The sequence below is a fragment of the Gekko japonicus genome, unplaced genomic scaffold (assembly GCF_001447785.1).
Source record: "Gekko japonicus isolate JY-2015 unplaced genomic scaffold, Gekko_japonicus_V1.1 scaffold1452, whole genome shotgun sequence".
Classification (NCBI taxonomy): Eukaryota; Metazoa; Chordata; class Lepidosauria; order Squamata; family Gekkonidae; genus Gekko; species Gekko japonicus.
The window spans coordinates 408,915-428,642 of record NW_015168695.1 but is presented as its reverse complement, the minus strand read 5'-3'; the positions used below and the strand labels follow the sequence as shown (position 1 = coordinate 428,642).

Here is a 19,728-nt window from a genome sequence, read left to right as displayed (position 1 = left end):
TCCACCACCATTCTCCTCCCTCTCCCAGACATGTTTGCAAAGAAGAAAAGTTTTATTTTTAAAGTAAAATTTCTCTTAATTCAGCGCTTCTTAGCTTAAAATGCAGTTTTCAAGCTCAGCAGAAGTCTTGCATGGTGAGTTTCGTTCTTTCTCTCTTTTCTATAGTGCTTAGAAACCACTCAGTTTCGAGGAGGGGTGGAACTCCGACCCTTCCCCACCCGCTGCTCCTTTCCTCAATGATCTGACAGACCAAGACTTCTTCGCTTATACAGAGGACTAATTAACTCACTGTTTAGGTGTGTTTGGTTGTTGCAAGAGGCTTATTTTCACTTATTTTCTTGTCCACTCATCTGACGGTTGGTGCTGTGCACCATACTGGCTCCGAGGCATCAAGACCTCTTGGGGACAGGCAAGCCTCGACCCCTCGACCGTTGCCTTGGGAGAGGCTTATCCCAGCTCCCCAGGCTGGGGGTCTCCTACAGAGACCCCGGGGAGTCTGGAACCAGCCACAACCCCTTCTGATCGCCTTGGCTTGGTGTGTCTCCATCGGAGGTTCGATGAGACGCATTCAAGAGCAAGTTGCCGTAAACCAGAAAATCAAAAATATTTTAGTTCTTTTGTACTTAAAAGTAAACAAGATTAGTGGTTTAATTATTGGAAACACATCTGAAGGAAGAAAAAAGAATTTCATAACAGTTTTTAAGAAAACAACAACGCAGAATAACTCCTTTCCTTTTTTAGTAATACTGTCACTGGAGAGACCATCTAGAAAGGCAGTGGGTAAACAGTAACCTCTATAAGCTCTCCCAACACTTTGCTATGGGAACTGAACCAGAGCATATGTTTATAGAAGAAGCTGTCATAGAAAGCACAAAAATTTTGGAGCAAAATTTCTTCTTTATGTGTAAATTTTTCTAATAAAAGTGTAAGTTTTTAAGGGCTCGTGGTGGTTCTGAAAAGCTCAGAGAAAGTCCTTTCAGCACTATGGAAAACTGCCTTCTTGAGTTTCAGGTTTGGGGCCTTATCAATAGGGTAGAATTTTTCCCTTTGAAAAATAATTTGATTGTGCTAATATTAATATTTTGTGTACTGTTCAGCATTGTCTTCATCCAGTACTATAATCCACAGAAGAGGAGAAATAACAAGGTAAGGTCCTGACAGCAATGATAAAATCAGTATTGTTGCAAATGCTCGGGGCAGATGAGGATTCTGGGACTCAGTTACAATGCTAAATGTACTTTGGAAGAGATGGGGATCCCACTATTTCTCATGCAGCAGTAATTTAATTTAGAGTAGTGTTAACAGAGAGAAAGAGATAAAGCACATACAATTAAAATAATCATTATTGTTGGCTGGCTCATTGTCCTGAGTCTGAAATTAGTTTATATTACCTGGATTGGGTTTTCCGTTTTGATACTGCTTAGAGCTGAAAAACCTGCAATAATAAACATTAAGCCAAGGATCATCAGAAAAGGGATTGCAAATCAAACTGTTGATATAGTATACCAGCTCCTGGTGCACACTGATGCACAGACTTGTCAGAGGTAGGTCTATCATTGGCTGTTAGCCATGACAGCTGAATGGCACCTCAGAGGCAGATTATTGTCAGATGCTGGAGAGAGTCAGCAGGCTAGGATTGGTATCTGTGGGCACTACTTGTGAACTTCCCTATGGGCATCTATCTGGCCACTGTAGAAAACAAGATGCTGGGCTAGATGGACCATTATTCTGATCCAGCATAGCCGCTTTTACGTTCTTCTTGTTTGTAACACCTCCTGCCTCAGCTTTGCGTTCCTAGAATATAGAAACCTAACACAATAACTGTGAAGCCTGTTTAGTAAAGTAAAATTCTTGATAATTCAGTAAGACTTAGACTGTATCTGTCACTTGTTTCCTCCTTTCTATCTCTTAACTATTTACCAGCTCATTATCAGAGTTAGATCCTGCATATGAGAACACCAATTGACACATTAGCACAACATGAGTGGCTCCACCAGCTATATAGCTGTCACATTTTTATCCCAGCTTTCTTCCAAGGATCTCAGGGCAGCAAACAGGGCACTTCCTTCCACCATCTCTCCCTATAATATAATTCTGTAAGACGCAAAGTCACGCAATGCGCACCTATAGTGTATGGACGGCTCGCCTGTCCGTCAACGGTGTGCCCACGTCCCATTGGTCACGTCGTCTGAGTCCCACCTCAGATGCAGCTTCAAGCGACCTGCGCAGGATCTTCCCGGCAGCTGGAGGCGGCAGGCGGCTGCCACGGGCGCCGGGCTAAGGCCAGCGGCCGGCTGCAGCACGGCGGAGGAGGCGGGTGATGTGCGGAGGGGTGGCTGGAGGTGACCGCCGGCAGCGTGCTCACACAGTAGAATTTCTGCTCACAAGACTCCACAGCTTACAGGGAACATTGGGCGAGTGGCTCGAGACGACGGCCGCCAGCCTCAGACCGGCGGCCGCCTGGGTCAGGGCGGAGAGGGGGAGGAGGCGACGGGGGGGGCTAGCTGCCCGTTGTATTGCCCTGCTCAACGGGCCTTGCTTCCTGGTTAACCTATAAAATAACCCATTGAGGTAGATTAGGCTGCGAGAGACCAACTGGCCCAAGATTTCCCATTGAGCATGGCGGGGGATGGGGAAATTTAATGTCAGGTCTCTTTAATGAAACTACTCTGTGCTGTATCTCAATATGCATTGTTAGCTTCCTGTTGCCTTTGTAGTTCTCTGTATCAGAAAAACAGCTTGTAGAGCACTTTGTGTATTAAAACCTAAGTAGTAACTGCTTATATTCTATGCAATAAATGGAGAAGACTTACTCTTGGATTATTGGGATAAGTTGTGTACCAAGGTCATCACAGTGAAACCACCTTTCAAAAAGAACATCAGTTGATTCTCCAACATAGTATCTGGCAAGAATGAAAAAATGCTTATTGAATAATTCCAGCTTAAAATACAAGGCTGCTAGTATGTTGTTCTTCACAGATGTTATGCCACAGTAAAATGTATAATAAAATTTTGAATCAGATTTGAACACTCTTATTCCAAAAGGATAATAAAACTTACAATCATTGAGAAGGTTGAAATCTGATTCTAGAGTAGACTAAATTTAGTTTACTGTATGTGTTGGCAGAAAATTCATGTTTTCAACCACTGATGATATAGCATTTGAGTCAGTGCAGGCTAGGACAAGCTAAATGAGTTTCCAGGCATCATTGGAAAGACTAGCAAATCGTGGTATAAGAATAAATTAAAGAGAAAGCCAAAAGGCCCAACTGGCATGGAAAATCCAAGATCAATGATCAAATAATACAAACAAATAAAATACAATAAATATACTTCTTTTCTAATTGAAATGTCTTTATGTAAACAGTGTGTTTTGTAGTGGTATAGTACAGGTATGCCTAGTAAGGAATGATAAATAAAACTAGTAAAAAGATAGAATACACCCCAACTTGCATCGATCTCCTATTCTCCATTTCTCCATTTTACCCTTCCAACAACCTTGTGAGGTAGGTTAGGCTGAGAGAGTGTGACTGGCCCAAGATCACCCAGTGAGTTTCTATGGCAAGAGTAGGGATTCAAACCTAGATTCCGATACTAGTCAGACACTCTTAACCATTATACCATACTGGCACTCAGTCTTAGATCTCAATATCCAGTCTTCCAGACTGGCTGGGATGCCGAGAGATGACCTCCTCCTGCCAATCACACCTGTACTTGAAATTGCTCATCAGCCTTGCTGTATTAATGTTTGGTGGTGATCCGTGTTATAGCACATATAGTTCTACTGTCACATTTAGTTCTACTTTACCACATTTAGTTCTACTTTACCATAATCAGTTTGCCTGACAAGATATACTACATTATGTACAGCTAATTAATTTGGATGAATGGTACTACTCTAGAATAAATGCCCCATAAATTGTATTAGCTGAAGAATCCATCTAAATGAGCATTGGATTCATGTGTGCATTTGTACAGATGTAAGCACAAGTACAATCATAGTGATGAATGCAGTTACAGTTACATTAAAATTAGCACCCTGATCCAGCATGAGTGATCAACATGCTTAAGCAGCTTGTGTGCACCCCAACAAGCACTGAAATGCTCAGCAGAGCCTTACTGAACTGGTAAGAGGGGTCTTTTGATGCTAAAAAGGAAAGTGCATCCACCATGAGAACCATGAATTTTACACAGTGATGACTACTGGAATTATACTTGATTATGATTACTGAAAAAACTGGAGTTCCCCCCTACCCTTTACATTAATGGACTGTACACAGTAAATTTATTTATTTATTTATAATTAATTAATTTATAATTATAAAATAATTATAAAAACATGGATCACCATCTAAAAATACATGGCTTTTATCAAATTAGTTAACCAGATTCAAAATTATTCAAAATTTGAGATCAAAGACACACAATCCAGCCCCATTAAAAAAAACCAGGAGTTTTGCCATGGTAACTGGAATTTTATTGTACCTTAGGTTACTGATTCCAAGTTACATGAGGCGCCATGCAAGCAAGGCTTTCATGTGAGACAAAGCCCCACATACAGAAAAGGGTGCTTATGCTGCTTTCCCTTATAGGCAGTGTGAAGAAATGCATTTTTTCCTGGGAGATTTGAAATGAGCAAAACCTCTACTGGGCGTTTTAAGGTCCCCGCCCCCTCTGAGAAGAGAACAGGCAGGATGGAAAGAAGTCAGTTCAATTGCTTCCCAGATGTACCTCAGCTCACCTTCATACAAATGCTAATAAATCTAGCAAGAAAGATAATGGGTGGGTCAAGCTCTTCTCCTTCTCCAAGCAGGGAACAGAGATTTGGAGGACTTTAAACTAGAATGGATCAAGGAAAAATCTCCAGGAAGAAGCCCCAGGAAACACTTCTCTGACCTGGCCTGATCTGGTCAGGGGGCTGGGAGGAAAGAGAGGTGATAAGAACTCTTTGCAGCAGGAAGAAGGTCTCTTTCTTTGGGAGCAGGTGCCCATTGACCATGTGCTCACCTAAAGAGCTGGAGAGATCTTCAAGGTAACAGTAACACTGTAGGGATATAGAACTCCTAAGCTAAAGAGCTTGTCCTGTATATTTAACATCTGATAGGACATGTATACAGAGAGGGACAGAGGATTTGTGTTTTACCCATTTCTTTGGGATCTCTTGCTCAATCTGGTGCTGTGTTAAAAGTGTGCTTGTAAACATTTTCTTTCCAATAAGTATTTTATAACTTTTGATCCTGGGAGTGGTTCTCTGTACCACATAGACCTCCACCATCTCGGACATGCTATTTTAAAAGAAGCACCAAGAGGAAGGTAGGCAGTTGGCAAGTGGCTATTCCTCCAGAGGTGCACAAGGCATTAAACTGTACCTGTGGTGACCAGGTGCTGTGAAGCAGGTGACACAGAGGCTAGGCATCAGAACTTGGAAGGGAAGCTGGGACCCTCCCAGTGGGCAATTCCTTACAAAGGTCAGGTGGTGATGGCAAGCTACCTGAAAGTTTAAGAAAAGCCTCTCCAGATGTTGAAAAAAACCTAGGAGGGCATGGCGGAATAGGACCTGCAGGCCAGAGCAGCTTGTTCTGCCACAGTCAACTAAATAGGACAGTCACTGCTCACATACATTTTTGTGTACATCAGAAGCATATACGTCCATACTGGAAGAATTTGATAAGGCCCATGTGTTTTCAGTCTTAGGAAAAAGGAAGAATTCCCGTTGCCTAAAGTACAAAACCAAACCCTTACACCTAAATCTGGCAATCTGCTTCAGATGCGAGAAGTCCTTGTCTAGTATGTTTTCATTCCACCCTTCCTTCAGGAAGCTCAGTGCAGCATATATGGTTCTGTCTTCCCCACATTATCCTCACAACAACCTTATGAGGGAAGGAGGGTTGAGAGAGCAACTGGCCCAAGTGGCCCAGCAAGGTAATGACACATAAAAAAATTGAACCCAGGTCTCCCACATCTTGGTCCAGCATTTAACTACTACCACACTGTGCCTACCTGTCTCCTTCACTTACAAAACTATCCCCATTCACTTCAATACAAGAGACAGCTCCCTCCATTGAACTGAAACCTAAACTCATAAGCACTTGGAAGCAGAGACAGAACTCTATATTGGAGGAGTAGCACTTCTCACTACACATCATACATGTTGGCTCTGTGGTTAAACACATGCTCTGCGTGTAAATTCAATCTTAGCATTATTGGTTTCGCACAGTTTAGGAAAGTCCTTTTTCTTCAGACCCTGCAGAACTGCTGCCAGTCAGAATAGACAGTTATGAGCTCGATAGCCAATAGTTTAATTCAATGTCATGCAGTGTCATGCATCCCCAGAATGTTCCCAATATTTCACCTGAGTCCATCAGTTTCTGTCTTTAACCTTTTCCTTTCAATCACCAATCCCACAGTGTTTTTGTATCGTTGAGGAGAGTGTGGAATCCTGGCTGGTAAGAGAAACATCTGCCCAGAAAGAAAGTTGAGGTAACATAAGTCTTTAGCATTAGGTTTAGAGATGTTCTAAAATAAATCATTATAATTTTAGATCTGGTATTTAGGAAGAGACCTTTATTATTTATTCCTGGTTTTTGGGTTAGACAGTACTAGTTTAGGATTCAAATACATGTGGGGAGGGGGGAGGTTCTAGAATTTCAAGACCATTATTTTCAGTGGGGGAACCAATTTGATGTTTTTAAAGATAATGACACCAATTTTGCCCAAACCGTAGTCCTCCCTCTGTTCTAAAGACCCTCTCAATTTCAAGCAGAATAGACAAAGGGATTCAATTTTACAGAGCCCCAGGGCTATTTTTGGGCAGGAACGCACAGGAACGGAGTTCCGGCTGGCTCCCAAGTTGGCCACGCCCAGCAGGAACTCATTAGCATAATAGGCCACACCCAACAGCAGAAACTCATTTGGATTGGCTAGAATTAGGGGTGTGTGGCCTAACCAAAAAGCCCTGGGTTTTGACAACAAACAAAGTAAAGAGAATAAGAAGCAAAAGGTGGGTGTGGCTGGATGACCACACTTCTGGTAACATGGGGGTGTGGCCTAATATGTGAATGAGCTGTACTGTCAGGGGTGTGGCTTAATATGCTAATGAGTTCCTGCTGTTGGGTATGGCCTATTATGCTACTGAGTTCCTGCTGGGCTTTTTCTACAAAAAAAAGCCCTGCAGAGCCCTGAAGTAGCTGCCCCTCGGCACACCTCTCTCACTATTTCCTGGGGGAGGGGGGAACGTGGCAGTCCTACATTACAGCACTAGCTGCCATCTTAAACAAAAAAAAAATCCTTGCTGCCTCTGGTTTCTTTACATAATCTTACAGTGACTGGCTGACAATTATTTTCCCCTCATACCACTGAAATCTTTGCATTTGCCATCCTTCCTTGTTGTGATCCATCTCTTTTCACAAAGTAAGGAAGATTTCCTTGCCGAAGAAACCCCCTTCTACCCTGTCACAGCATCCTTTGAAAATTATTCAATTAAAAGAAATAGAGCATATGTGTGTGATTGCCTGTGATGATTTCATCACCCAGTTGCTACGAGACATATGCCTTGACTCTGGGCATTTAGAGTCAAGGCTTAATTACTGCTACTATAAGGCGTTCCTGGTGGGAGTGGTCTCTCATTCCTCTGAAAATGTCACCTGGCTCAGAGCAGCTGCTGCAGGCCATAGCAGCAGTGACTGCAGAGGAAGAGGAGGAACAGCAGCAGGAACTGCTGTTTATAACAGTAAGCACCTGAACACAAGAAACAATGGGGGGGAGGGAGTGTTTTTCCTAATGCCTAAAACTTCTGGATTTTGTATTTACTGTTATAAAAATCAAAATAACAACCTGAAACAGAGATTTTTGTGTATATTTCCAGTTCAGGAATTTTAAGATGTGCACCCCTACTAGGTTTCATTTTCTCCATCTCTCTCCTTCAAAGACTTCTCACTTCTCATTTTCCCTCAGCTACTGTAGTCATTCAGATGTTCCTTGGCAACTGGGGCCATAAGAAGACTAATAACGAAGTAGATAACAGTGGCTCCTTCCCCCCTTGCACTGTTAATATATGTGTGGATATATGACCATTCCCTAACTAATTAAAAATATAACTGCTAGAAACAATTAAAATGAAAAACCAACTGCTCTCTCTGTGGAGCATGTTGTATGTTAGCATAATTTGGGTTTGGGTAATATAAACGACAGAGAAACTTGCTGCTAGCATAAGAGGATTTCCAACATAATTATCCATCTGCATTTCTCCATCATTGCAAAGGCTTGTTATAAGTCAGTGGGGGATATGGTTTTCGTCTAATTTATTTTACTTGTACAAATGGTAGTGTGTAGTCACCAGTGAGAAGCATAAAACTGTGTGCAGAAAGATCTGCTAATTGTGTGGTGAAGGGAGGAAAAAAGAACACACTTCATAAGCAGCTAATTGCTAGTCTAGAGTTATGATAAAATCTTTGAGATAAAGCACTGGCAAATGGTGGTGGGCTGAAGTCCACAGCAACTAATTTGCATTTCCCACTCCACTCCATCAGAAGATACAAAGTCAGTAAAATTTAATCTTGCAAAGGGCTGGCTTAGGGTGGTGTTTCATACAGGTGGCCAACCTACAAAGCTGACATCACAGCTGACACTAACGTTGGGTGTTAAAGGTAGTCCTGAATTGACACATCAGTGCTGACTGGCCTGGTGGTCTGATCTTCATTTCTACTTGACACCTTAGTGCTACACTACTGCCTCCATCCTAGCTTAGCAGACTCGAGGCGAAAGCACCCCAAGGCAGGGTGTTTAACAAGCAGGGCTATTTTTACACACAGGAATGGAGTTCCGGCTGGCTCCCAAGTTGGCCACGCCCAGCAGGAACTCATTAGCATAATAGGCCACACCCAAGAGCAGAAACTCATTAGGATTGGCTACATTAGGGGTGTGTGGCCTAACATGCAAAGGAGTTCCTGCTACAAAAAAAGGCCCTGGGTTTTGACAACAAGGTAAAGAGAATAACAAGCAAAAGGTGGGTGTGGCTGGATAACCACACTTCTGGTAACATGGGGGTGCAGCCTAATGTGCTAATGAGCTGTGCTGCCAGGGGTGTGGCCTATTATGCTAATGAGTTCCTGCTGGGCTTTTTCTACATAAAGAGCCCTGTTAACAAGTATATTTTCTGTCTTCAGTATGCCCGAACTTCTACCTTCAGTATTTTGAGTTTCCAGTCATGAATACTGATATGTGCATTATCCTATTCACCATAAATGACAAACTTGTACATCAAGATGATCTCAGATAAGGCTATCTCCCGGTATGTGAGGTAGGAGTGCCAAAAGTATAATGGCAGAAAAGGGCTTGTATGCACATATGTACAGACCACAGTGGGCAGTCTCATGGCACTGGTACTTACTTTGCTTTGGATGTAACCCACTTGCCCTAAAGATCAATCACTGCTGGTATACAAGAATATAAAACTTCAGGCTCAATAAATCAGAAAATTGGATTAATAATATTTTCTTCACATCAGTGCCTTAATGTTTGTACAATCTGTTCAGCTGCTTTCTGTACATTGTACTATTGAAGTGACTGTGTGGTTGGTACTGAATTGCCAAGTGTACTTCATTATCGACTAGGGCCAGCATCCAAACAGCATCACAAGGAACTATGCATGCAATCAGACTTTGTTTTGCTTGAAGTGCTAAAAAGGTAAGCCACTAGTCAATTTAAGTGGTTTGTCTTTTCAGAGAACTACTGCAGTAAAAACAACAAACAAAACTGAGACTCTATGAGCAGTTTGCTTCCAAAGACACATATCATTTCATAGTAATCATACCTTTACAAAGCTATGTTTACCTCTCCTTCTTTAATGTAGATATCTTTGTGTTTTCCATTTTCTATTATCTTGAGGCACATATCTCCATCCAGCTGGTAAAACAACTACAGTGTAGAACAAAACAGATAACACATCAATAGGCTTCATACACCATGACCTGGGTTCAAATGTTGATCCTCACAAAATCCCCTAGGGGATCACATAGCACCTCCAGCAGTTTTGTGTGATCCAAATGCAATTGGATGAGATATCATAATATCTGGGAGACTCCCTAAGCATGCAGAAAGTATTGGTAACTTAAAAAGCTCCCCCTCCCACCTAATGATAGCTGAGCATACTTAGTCCCCTTAGAATGTTGATAGCAATTGATTTAAGAGGAGGATGTGTAGGAGAGGAAGCCAACCTGCTGAAGTCCCTGAGAGAGAGATTTGGAGAGGAAATTTTTCCAAATGCAGTGCAGCAGCAAGTGTACAGCCTCTTCTAGAAAGTGTCACATCCCACCAGAAGGAGCAAGGGGATAGTATAGAGGTGTTCTAGATGCCTTACTGTCCAGGAAACTGGAAGAAACCATCTTCTAGCTTTAAATGGTTTACTAACTGCAGACATTCCTCTGGAAGGGTGATTTAGCCACAATCACACATTCCTTAGGAACATCCATATTAGCTTATGTTTGTGGGACTTCTTTAAAGATATTTTGGAAGCTTCTACTTTATATAGGGATGGGCACAAACTGCATTTTTGTGGTTCGGCTCATGGCTCATGGCCAAACCATGAACTAATAAGCCAGTTTGCGAACCGAACCAGTTTGTATAAGTTTGCGCAAAAAGCAAAAGGGAGCAAAAAGCAGAGGTTTAAATGGCTCCAAGCCATTTTAACCCTCTGCTTGCCACTGCTTTGGGCAGCAAGCAGAAAGGAGCCATTTCACCCCCTGCTTTCTGCTCCCTGCTTTTGGTGGTGAGCAGAAAGCAGGGGTGAAGTGGCTTGGAGCCATTTAAACCTAATCACTGAGTAGTGAGGAGCTCCCTGCCACTCAGCTGTTTTTGTGAAGAGCAGAAAGCAGGAGTTTAAATGGCTTGGAGCCATTTAAACCCCTATTTTATGCTTTTCATGAACTGCCACAAACCGCATCAAAATTCATGGAAGTTCATGGTGGTTCTTCAGTTCACAAACATTGCTTTGTGAACCACGAACTGCTCAAAATTCATGACGAACTTTAGTTCATGAGCTAGTTCATGGCAATTCCTAAAGGTAAAGCAGTTAGGGCCCTTATGATACCCCACTGATTGAAGTATGCATGCTCTTTCAAAATGACATTGACTTTCATAGTAACTGTGTTTGATCATCAGACTTACTGTATACAACTGCGTCAATCAGATGTCAGCTAATCACTCAGTCTGGTTGACTCTACCCTGAATAAATTTAGGCTTCTGCAAAATAGGTATACACTGGTACTGCTGTTTTGCTAGTCCAAATATATCAGCCTCCATGACCCTGCATCACGATCTTGATGTTCTTTGGTGGTCTCTCATCCAAATAGGAGGAGGAGAAGATGAGGAGATTGGATTTATACCCTGCCCTTCACTACCCAAAGGAGTCTCAGAGCAGCTTACAAACTCCTTTCCCTTTCCCTTCCCCTCCCCACAACAGACACCCTGTGAGGTAGGTGGGGATGAGAGAGGTCTGACAGAAATTGCTCTTTTTCAAGAACAGCTCTGAAAGAACTATGGCTTGCCCAAGGTCATCCAGCAGGTGCAAGTGGAGGAGTGGGGAATCAAACCGGTTTTCCCAGATTAGAGTCCGCGCACTTAACCACTTCACCAAACTGGCTACTGATCAGAACCAACCCTTCTTAGCTTCTTAGATCTAACAGGACATTCTGGGCCATCCACATGAGGCCCTGGATTAAGGACTACTGAGATAAATACTGAATGGTGCACAGTCCATAAAAATTCTGCTTCCTCTTCATGACCAGTAAACAGAATGTAAGCCAACATGGAGAGAGTTTGAGCATTCATAACCAGCTTCGAGTTTGCTTCTTGGCTCAATATAAGATGCCAGTTTTGGCTTTTAAAGCCCTAAACAGTTTGAGCTCAAAGTACCGCCTTCTATCATATCAGAGTGCATGACCTTTCAAATCAATGGAAGAGGCCTTCTTGTGGGAACTTCCCTTATTGGTGATGTGACTGGACAGGCCTCTCAGAAGGCTCTTTCAACTGTCAGCCCCACCTTGTAGAACTCACTCCCTCAAAAGGTGATGTTGGCATTATCTTTGCTTGCCTTTTGGAGAAATCTGAAGAAATCAGGAGAAATTGCAGAAGGCCTTTGAACTCATGGACTAACTGAGTGATAGTTGAAGATGCTGTCTCCAGTGAATCTTCTGCTTGTTTAAAAGACATTGTAAACATATTTTAGAAGTTTTATTATTGCTATGAGTTGTCTTGGGGACATATTGCTATGAGTTGTTTGGGGACATAAAGGCTTTGGTCAGACATGCCTTTAGATCCGACTCAGCTGGAATGACTGACGAAACTAAAGGGCACAATCAGACAGCAACATCTGAGAAAGGTCCTGCAGCCATTGGCACCCCGTGCTGCCCTGCCATAGAAGTGGAGTTAAAAGACATTGGGGAAAGTCCTAATGCTTACTGAGAGGCCAAGGATGGACTTTCCCCGTCTGATTGCTCAAGCATGCTCTCATGCCATCGGGGGGGGGGGTCTGCTCATTCCATCTCGACTCGGTGCTGGTTTTTCCCCTCACTTAGCAGTATGTGCATAACCACATACTCTATGTGGAGGTGCAATTCATTGTTTATGTGCATAGGAAACAAAAGAAAACCCCCCTGTGCCCACATGTGCCATCTGATCACACAGTGACGGGCTGAGCCCACAGCTTCAAAGATATGTGCTTGTGCAATGCCATGTCAATTTCCACCGGGTGGAAATAGACTTACTTCCCCTCCACACAAATGGCACATCTGATCACAGCCAAAAATTATTTACATGTATACAATAAACAAATTCCACATATGCCCTCAACTTGTTCATTCCAATACCAAAGTTGGGTTTTGAGAGCCTATGGGTACAACAATGAAATAGAGCCCCTTCCCCCCACACACAAAACAGGTATTTCTGCATACTCAAGGTACTATTGAGTTATACAGAAAAATATCCCTTTGTAAAGTATTTTCAAAATCTCCCATACATTGATGAGGATTGAGCATGTTAATTACTCTACTGGAGGCACAGAATGTTGAGGTCAGTTGAACATTAGTTGAAGGAAAAAGATGTATTGAGGGAATATCAGATAGAGTTGCCATCTCCAGGTAGGGGAAATTCCTGGAGATTTAGGGATGGAACCTAGGGTGGGTGGAGTTTGGAAAGGAATGGAGCTCGGCAGAGATTTGATGCCATGTAGTCCACACTCCAAGGTTTCCTGATCTTTGTGGTTCTCACTTTCAGGAGAACTCCAGGTCCTGGAGGTGGCAACTCTACAATTGAAAAGGTGTCCTCTAATCCCAAACCCTGGCATTTATTGGGCAGGGCAAGTTACAGCAAATTGGTTTGCAATTTATAAGCCAGGACATTTGTTTTTTCTCTCTCATACTCCACCCCCATGCCTTATTTAATCCTGAGAACAATTCTATCCATTGTAAACAGAGGAGACAAATCCAAAATACTATAAAGCTCACTCCAGTATTTTGCCTAGTGTTCTTAAGTGTTACTGTGGATGACCAACAGCAGAGAAACAAGCCTAAAAGGAACAAAGGAACTATGGACAAGAGAGCAGATGAGAATTAATTTCAGCAAAAAGGGGTTAATTAACTGTTTTGCAGCTTCCCTTCCCTCATTCCTTCTCAGGAAATCCAGACAAAAACTTCCTGCCAATTCCCCTTTATTGCTGTGAAACAAAAAGGGCTAGACATGAATGAATGCTGGGCAACCAGAGAGGTTTCAGGGTATTAAAACTGAGGGGCCATTCCCCCCCCCCATGCTTCCTGCAGATCTGGAGGTATTTAGGGAGGATATGTGTGTATCTATTTATTTGTTTATAAAATTGATCTCTTGTTCTTCTACAGAAAAAGTACTCGGGATGGCTTGTGTAAGTAATGCACAACTACTGAAGCAGTTTAAAGCTTAAATGCAGACATAGCCCTCACTTCTAAAGATGGCAGCAGAAATTTAAAATGCTCAGCGCACTGCCAAATTGAAAACTGAGTTGGCGTATCCTGTGTTTTCATGTCAAAATGTCAAACACTGCATTAATCTGCAAAGCAAATCCATTTGGGATGAGAAAGCAACATTTGGGTACAGTCCAAGTTTCCCTGATATTCATGAGACAATGTTTTCTTTTATTCTTAATTAAGAAGTACCTAATCATACATTCAATATTACATTCACAGATTTTGCTTATTCAATGGTTGCATTTCAAGCCACAGTACTTTCAGAAGGGGTAACCAAATAGTCTGTCTAATGCCTATTTTAGCCAATCACTTCCTATTTATATTTGAAGATACACAAACACATGAATCTGCCTTATTGAACCAGACCCTAAGTCCATCAAGCTCAGTATTGTCTACTCAAACTGGCAGCATCTCTCTAATGTCTCAGGCAGTGGTCTTGCACTTCACCTACTACCTGGACTTTTTAACTTCCTTCTGTGTCTCTCAAAACCCTGATTCACAAAGAAATTTGTTTTCACATTTATTTTAAATTTCACATTAATTGAATGTGTAGTGTAAAGTTTATGTTGCGTGAAAGTTGTTATTTGACAGTTTATTTCAGGCAATTATTAGCCAACAATTTTCACAAATCCTGGAGTGAGTAAAGGGATAATAATATTGAGGGAAGCTTTGCTGAAGCATTGAAGGAGTTATATGAGCCTCCCAGTCCTAAACTGCACTGGTGAAGTGGCCAGAACTGTGGACATGGAGACTTTTCATTGAAGGCTTACATTCCTGCTTTTTTTTTGCTGCTCAGCTGTTTAATGAGGGAGTAGGGGACACTGAATCCAGCTCCGTTCCCAAGCAGCAGAATTTTAAGCTTTGAGACTGTGGCTCCAGCTGTTGGATAGCAGAGAGGAACTGCATGTGCAGTGTTGGCCTGTGTGTACTAGGGATGCCAGCCTCCAGGTGGGACCTGGGGATCTCCTGGAATTACAGCTCATCTCCAGACTACAGAGGTCAGTTCCCCTGGAGAAAATGAATGCTTTGGAGGTTGGGCTCTATGGCCTTGTACCCCACTGAGGTCCCTGTTCTCCCCAGGCTCCATCCCCAAATCTCCAGGAGTTTTCCATCTTGGAGCTGGTAACCCCACCCCCACATCCCCTGCTGGTGGCCAGGGGGAACCTGGCAATCCTAATGTGTGGATTTTCTCATGTGGAAGCCTGCTTTGGTGAACATATAGATTAGGGCAGAGGCATGGTTCAGTGACAGAGCACCTGCTTGGCATGCAGAAAGCCCCAGGTTCAATCCCTGGCATCTCAAGTTGAAAGGATTTTGGGGTAAATGATGTGAAAGCCCTCCACCAGAAACCCTGCTGAGTGCTGAGCTGCTGCCAGTCAGAGTATACAATACTGATTTGTATAGATTAATGGCCTGACTCAGTAGAAGGAAGCTTCATGTGTTTGAGTGTCCACCCCATCAGCGGCCTGGATCCTGACATCTATCATGGTACTTAGGGGTATGGTATTTTATACTGTTGTTTTAATCTGGTTTTAACTGTGTTATATTTCACACTTTTGTTACCCGCCCTGGGCCTGCCCGCAGGGAGGGCGGGATATAAATCCAAATAAATAAACAATGAGGCAATGTGAGGCAGTAGCCATAAGCAATAGATTCTGAGGGGCTTCAGCCTATACTTTTGCCACCAGTGCTAGAGTTACCGATCTCCAAGTGGCACCTGGAGATCCCCCTCTATCACAGTTGATCTCCGGATGATCAAAACCAGTCCCCCTGGCGAAAATGACTGCTTTGGAGCATGGAATCTATGGCATTGCACTATGCTGAGGTCTCTCCCCATTCCCAAACTCCTCTATTTCCAGGCTCTACCTCCAAAATTTCCAGGCATTTCCCAAGCCTGAGCTGGCAATGCTAGAGCCACCCCCTCTGCCACCCCCTCTGCCTCCCCCTGCTCTTCAGAGCTGGAGAGGATAATTCTCCCCACTCCCATGGGCATCTTTAAGCACAGCGTAGCAAGACATGTTACATTTTAGCAAAAATACACCATTGAGGAAGACCATATGGTAAAAAAAACCCCCATGATTGGCAAGTAAACTAATTTTATGGCTAACAATGACTAATTTTGTCTTTGTCGGTATTGCCAATATCTTTGGTAATATATTATTGTCCATGCCTTAATTTGAATCATAATTAGGATATATTTATATACCTTTTCTACATATATGTATATTTAATGGTTGCATTAATTTTTTTAATACAAGGGAATGCATTGACATCTACTGGACACTTGGTAAAATTACAGTCTATTCATTTCGAAATCTCAGATGCACGTAATGTTTGTTGACATTTAAAAATAGCTTTATGTCTGGCTAGCAGAATAACATATGAAATTGGAAATCATCACTTTGTTAGCATACCCTGAGGTATTTGCATAAGAACTGTGCAAATCTTAATGGATCAAAACACATGATACAACATTGCAAATTGATAGCAATATTTTTTTACTTGCCCATCCCTTTCTTTCCTTTCTTTTCCTTTAATGTATTATTATACTTTATTCATTTATTTGAATAAATCTTTCTTGTATCCATGTTTCTTTTTATTGTTTTAGTAGAATATGTTGCTTTTGCTGACAATGGTGCACTGAACACAATTGAGAATTGATCCTGCTTTATCTGGATCATTGTTACTAGGATGCTATTCTTGCAGTAGTGTTGAAAATAAACATTTTTTTAAAAAAAAATGCATTATGTGAATAAGTCCTACTTTGTGTTTGTCCATATATTTGTAAATTGTAAAAATGTACAATGCTTCTTTGGTCTGATTGTGAAAAAAGCTCAAAAAGATCAATTCAATCCAGACTCCTAAGGCTCACAGCTAAGTGCATCAAATCGTGGCAATTTTGTTAAGAATGTTTTCCCCTTTGCATGTTCATGGTATGTACAAGCTCATCAGGGTTGCCGGCTCTGGGTTGGGAAATGTCTGGAGATTTGGGGGGTGGAGACTGGGGAAGGTGGGGCTTGGGGAGAGGAGGGACATATAATGTCATAGAGTCTTCCCTCCAAAGCTGCAGTTTTCTCCAGGAGAACTGATCTCTGTAATCTAGAAATCAGTTGTAATTCTGGGAGATCCTCAGGTCCCACCTGGAGGTAAGCAACCCCAGAGCTCATCAGGGTAAAAACCTGTTTTTTCCCTTATATGTTTATGTACAGTTTTATATACATAAATGGTACTATATAAGTGATCATTATTTACTAGAGTGGTAAATTGGATATGTTCTGCTAATCACAACACTAGTATGACCAGGCCATCCACAAACAAGGTAAAGATTTCTATACAGTGGTTTCATCAGACATACAGAAAAGTGTTACTTTGTAAATTAACCAAAAGAAAGGGGAGGCAACCCCCAAATGTGTCCTAATGAGGACTGAGCATTCTCTAAAAGGCAGGAAAAATTGAGAGCCACTGCAGCTCACTTAAAGACACAGGAGAAAAAGGGAGATAAGAATACTGGCCTGCTCAAGCCCCTGAAAATTTATAGAATCCGGGAGAGGGAGATGTGGGTACATACAAGGAAATTTCCAAATTATTTATATTCTTTACCTACCACCCACATTTTTGCAAGCCCAAAGGTAATTCTGTAAATGCCATTCATTATTGAGTCATTTTCCTATCACAAAAGTAGCCAAACCAGGCCACTCACAGTCCCTAGATATGTGGAAAAACATACTTTTAAAAAGAAGACTACTCCCCTCCAGAGCCTGATAAAGATCAGTTAAGTGGGGTGCCTGATGAAGATGGCCTCCTCATAGGGTTGCCAAGTGCTTTTTGAGCCGCAGCAAGGGACTCGGAAGTGACGTGATGACACCGGGCATGTTGGGGCGGGGCCACGATCATCCGAGGGAATGATCGTGGAGTTTTCCCTCGGATGACCATGGCCCTGCCCCCAGCGTGCCCGGCGTGGTCACGTCACTTCTGGGTGGCGTGCATGTCGGGGTGGGGTTCCCCCCAGGGCCCGATCCACCGCCGCCGGGGAACAGGCCTCTGGGGCTGGGGTTTCCCCGCCCCTCGGGGAGACTTGGCAAGCCTACCTCCTCAAGACCCTAATACCTCATAATATACAGGAGGGGGGATTCGGGTGAGAAGGAAAACTTCCCCTGTTATTTATTTCCCTCCCCTCCCCCCATGATTCCTTCCAGGTTCCCAGCTTTACTCATCATAATAAGATGCCTGAGAGGAAGATACAACCTTAAGTATTTTGTTGATACAACCTTAAGTATTTTGCTTTTAGGATAAAACTACTTTATTAGATAAAGAACTTCCCATGTGTTACCTCTTCTCCTTCTTCAATATGATAATCTTTTCTTTGGTTTGGTCCACCAACAAACATGACATTCAGCTGATGGTTGTGCCTATAGAAGAAGAAAAAAGACATAACATTCCCATGCTGCCTTTTTTATTGCAAGAATATGTGAAATGGTAGACAATAGCTCAGTCATAAAACAAGTTAATGATGTAAACTGAAACATGTAACAGGAACAATTGTCATAAAGACTGAAAAAGAAAGTCCCTTTAAGAAATTTAATGGGGAGGTAGAGTAAAATTCTCACCAAATCACACACAAAAAAAACCTTGGCAAAGTGAAAAGGTGTTTACTAAGGATTCAGTTCTGCTCAGCACTAGTAAACTTCCCATAGATTTTGGTGCAGCAGAAATGAAGTTTATCAGTGTAATACTAAGAGCACTTTCTTGGAAGTAAGCCCCACTGAGTTGGACTCTGGGAATTTCTGCTGAGAACTCTTCTCTCTATCTCAGCAAGTGATGGGGCCAAACAGGCTTCTCTTTCAAGAGCCTTAGAAGCTGTGGTCTTGCATTGGAAAGGACCTGCCTTGATCGCTCACCAACGGAAAGAATATCATGTAAGTGTAGGTCTCTCATGCAGCAGGCTTATATCATAGAATCATAGATTCCTAGAGTTGGAAGTGACCTCCAGGGTCATCTAGTCCTGCACAATGCAGGAAATTCACAAATACCTTCCCCCACACCTCCATTGACCGCTCTGCTCAGAAGATGACAAAAAAACCCTCCAGGATCTTCAGCCAAACTGGCCTGGAGAAAAATTGCTTCCTGACCCCAAAGTGGCAAAGTGGCAATCAGGATTTCCCTGGGCATGCATATAGAAATGTTGCTTTCTGCTTCTATATTCACATGCCTTCTCCTGTAATGTCTTTCTGATAACATGCTGTGTCTTATTTCCTCTCGCAAGCCCAAATGGCCTGCCCATTTGGCCAGAGAAACTTTATAACCATGCCATATAACCACACATTCTTTCACACCTCTAAGGGAAGAGGCAGACCTGATGGCTCCTGGCTCTGCCTCACATGCAAAAAGTCACGTAGGCAATGGAGAAGCTGGAGTTTGGGGTCATGTGACTGCAAGCATGGTCTCCAAACTTCTACCCTATCCCCACATGCAACTATGACAACCAACAATTGGGCACACCCATGCCCACTCGCAATTGGCTAATAGCCACATCTAATTTGTGACAGGAATTGGGCTATAATTGTTTGATTCCTATGGGAATTAGCTCTCTCTTAGCTCTTGCTCTCTGCTCCTGCTCTCTCTGCTTGTTTTATTGCACCTGAAATGCAGCCCTTGAGGGACAAAGGGTGGCTTTGTGAACTGGATGCATGCTTGCACAAGATGGGATTCCTACTCAAAATCCCTTGGTGCTAACTGG

The 19,728-nt window shown here is 42.5% G+C and overlaps 1 protein-coding gene across 1 annotated transcript in view; it reads right to left on the bottom strand.

The window, feature by feature from the left end:
• Nucleotides 1-19,728, bottom strand: part of HAAO (3-hydroxyanthranilate 3,4-dioxygenase) — a 53,953-nt gene that overhangs the window by 16,477 nt on the left and 17,748 nt on the right. The window contains exons 2-6 of the mRNA XM_015415475.1: nt 18,322-18,400; nt 9,832-9,915; nt 6,353-6,459; nt 2,814-2,903; nt 1,392-1,435 (exon numbers count right to left, since the gene is read on the bottom strand). Of these exons, the coding sequence (XP_015270961.1) occupies nt 1,392-1,435; nt 2,814-2,903; nt 6,353-6,459; nt 9,832-9,915; nt 18,322-18,400 (404 nt within the window). The remainder of the gene's footprint in view (nt 1-1,391; nt 1,436-2,813; nt 2,904-6,352; nt 6,460-9,831; nt 9,916-18,321; nt 18,401-19,728) is intronic.